General features: G+C 38.6%; 1 protein-coding gene across 1 annotated transcript in view; it reads right to left on the bottom strand.

Annotated features, from left to right (window-relative positions):
• Window positions 1-31: 31 nt before the first annotated feature.
• dck (deoxycytidine kinase) overlaps window positions 32-2,368 on the bottom strand; it is a 6,074-nt gene continuing 3,737 nt past the window's right edge. Inside the window, exons 5-7 of the mRNA XM_035668002.1 lie at window positions 1,900-2,015; window positions 1,391-1,490; window positions 32-308 (exon numbers count right to left, since the gene is read on the bottom strand). Coding sequence (XP_035523895.1) covers window positions 282-308; window positions 1,391-1,490; window positions 1,900-2,015 — 243 coding nt within the window. The 3' untranslated portion in view covers window positions 32-281. The remainder of the gene's footprint in view (window positions 309-1,390; window positions 1,491-1,899; window positions 2,016-2,368) is intronic.

The following is a 2,368-nucleotide window of genomic DNA, read 5'->3' as shown; positions in this document are numbered from 1 at the left end:
CAAAACACTGACAATTATTTCAAGTATTTAAAGTTTATTGTTATTTGTAAATGGACCACTGGACATATAATTCTCATTTGCACATAAAACACTTATAAATACACAACAAATGCAAGAAAACAGTAATAAAAGTTTTAAAATTTTACAGGCCAGATTATTTTTAATGAATCTATATTAACAAAAAAAGTCGTTATTGAGGCATTTCATTGTTTTAAAATTAAAACTCCATCCACTTTGTCCTCCTTTGGGCACCGATTAGATTTTCCATCACCAACAGATCTTTACAAAGAGCTCAAGAACTCCTTCACCTGAAAAAGAGTCAAGATGTTAGCATTAGCGAATACCAACATCATGGCAATCTTATCTTTCATTCTCTTTGTTTAGTTCCAACTTCCGTCCTTGGTGACGCCAACTCAACAAGTTGGTTTATGTCATTTGTGCAAAGCATTGTATGTGTGACCGGGCCCATTTCTTGCTAATGACTTTCAAGGGGAGTGCAATCTCTAAAAAAGCACCGGTGTTTACCATCAACGTGAAACTGCTACATAAGCAGCTCTTCAGGCCCTCATTTCCATAAGTAAAACCTTAGTGTGTGAATGTCAGAATCTGAAAGATCACACTCAGCACAGGGCATGGAACTTCCTCAAAAACACATTTGAAACACTTGATTTCAGCCTACTTATTTTCCTCAATGTAGTATACTAATGTTGTAAAGGTTCACAGTAAGTTTGTACTTCCACAAGTAGTAACCATGCCAATTTCTTTTGTACAGAAAAAACTAAACAAAAAAAACAACAAACAGGAATCAAAATTCAGTAAAATACCATATACCACAATATAAAAAGCAAAACATTTATTCAAAATCATCAATCTCATCATCTCATCAACTTGATTTCTATTAGAAGTTTTTCCCCCATTGTTGGAAAATGACTTTTGAAATTTGAGTTTGCTTTTTAATGCCGTCATTGCAGCATTTTAATGTTGCAGCTGGTGGAGCCATTTTTAGCTACTTTAAGGTTGAATAGTTTTATGTAAAGCAATGCTTTATAGTGGTGACCTCATCTTTTATTTATATAGAAGATACATTTGGTAACTAGTGACTACAGCTGTCAAAAAAAAAGTTAATGGACAAAAAGTGGACAAAAGTACAATATTTCTCTCTGAAAACTAAAGTAGAATTATTAAGTACCATGAAATGGGAACACAAGTACAAGTAATCCAGCTTATAGGGTTATAATATACCTCTAAATTACCCCCTCAGTGGTATTTATAGTAGGTAAAAAAGCCAACGGGATGTTTGGCTCACGTAAATTTCCCCTCAACTTCCTGTTGGATGGAGACCAAGCATTATTTGATTAGGCTAGTAAAAAAAGGCTTAACCGTCACTTACCTTCTCCATCATGTCAGCAGTCTTTGTTTTATTCCCCTTAAAGTCCTCATTCACATCTATGGTCAAGACTGGCACGTCATTGAGGTACTCAAACTCCATGCTGCGGGCCAGAGGGGACATGGGAGACAATTAGCGATGCTTAAAAAATTCACATCCAGGAGCATCCTTTTTCCTGTGGCTTAACTGATCTATTTCATGGTGAAGCTTTTATCTTTGTAAGAAAATCTTGTGTACACAATGGAAGCCAAACAACCCATTTCCGGCCTCATCCATTTCTTAAACACATCACTGTGGTAGATGCAGATCACATGTGTCCAAAACTGCTTCGGCTTCTTAGATGCCCCTCAGGTTATTGCATTAATGGGGACTTTTTCTAATGGCCGAGATCAGTCAGATAACACCCTTTTCTTCTATAATACAAATACATCGTTTGTCCTCGCAGAACTGCATGCGGTTTCTGACGCAAACGTGCAATAAAAGTCTGCGTGCATGCGTTTGTGTGGGCTCACGTCATGGTCTTGTGCTGCAGCCAGCTCTCGTGCTTGAAGTGGAGCTTCTCCAGATACTCCAGAGGGATGTCTTGCTCTTCTTCTCTGCCTCTCAGGTGCAACCGCTCTAAACATCTCTACGAACACACACACACACACACACTACCCTTTTTTGTCATATAGTTAGTTTATGGCTTGCATTACTTTTTCATGGCTGGCGTTACGTTTTAGTATGGAGTTAGATGAACACGCGGAGTAATCAAAGGAATATGGTTGGTTAAGTAGTCATACGAGATGGGCGAGTTCAGACACGTAGGCAGCAAAGGGCCACAGGTCGGCATTTCGAACCCAGGCGCTGCTCTAACGACTGAGCTAACGGTGCCCCAAAGTAGTTATCATAAGGAGGAAAAAAATGAAATGGCAGCGAAACGAAAAACAAATATGTCACCCAATTCCTTCTGGTGTGTGTGTGTGGTGTGTGTGTGTGGTG

Source organism: Morone saxatilis, unplaced genomic scaffold, assembly GCF_004916995.1.
Source record: "Morone saxatilis isolate NCDOM2014 unplaced genomic scaffold, NCSU_SB_2.0 Contig21, whole genome shotgun sequence".
Taxonomy (NCBI): Eukaryota; Metazoa; Chordata; class Actinopteri; family Moronidae; genus Morone; species Morone saxatilis.
Note: the sequence above shows the minus strand (reverse complement) of the source record. Positions and strands in the feature narration are given on the sequence as shown.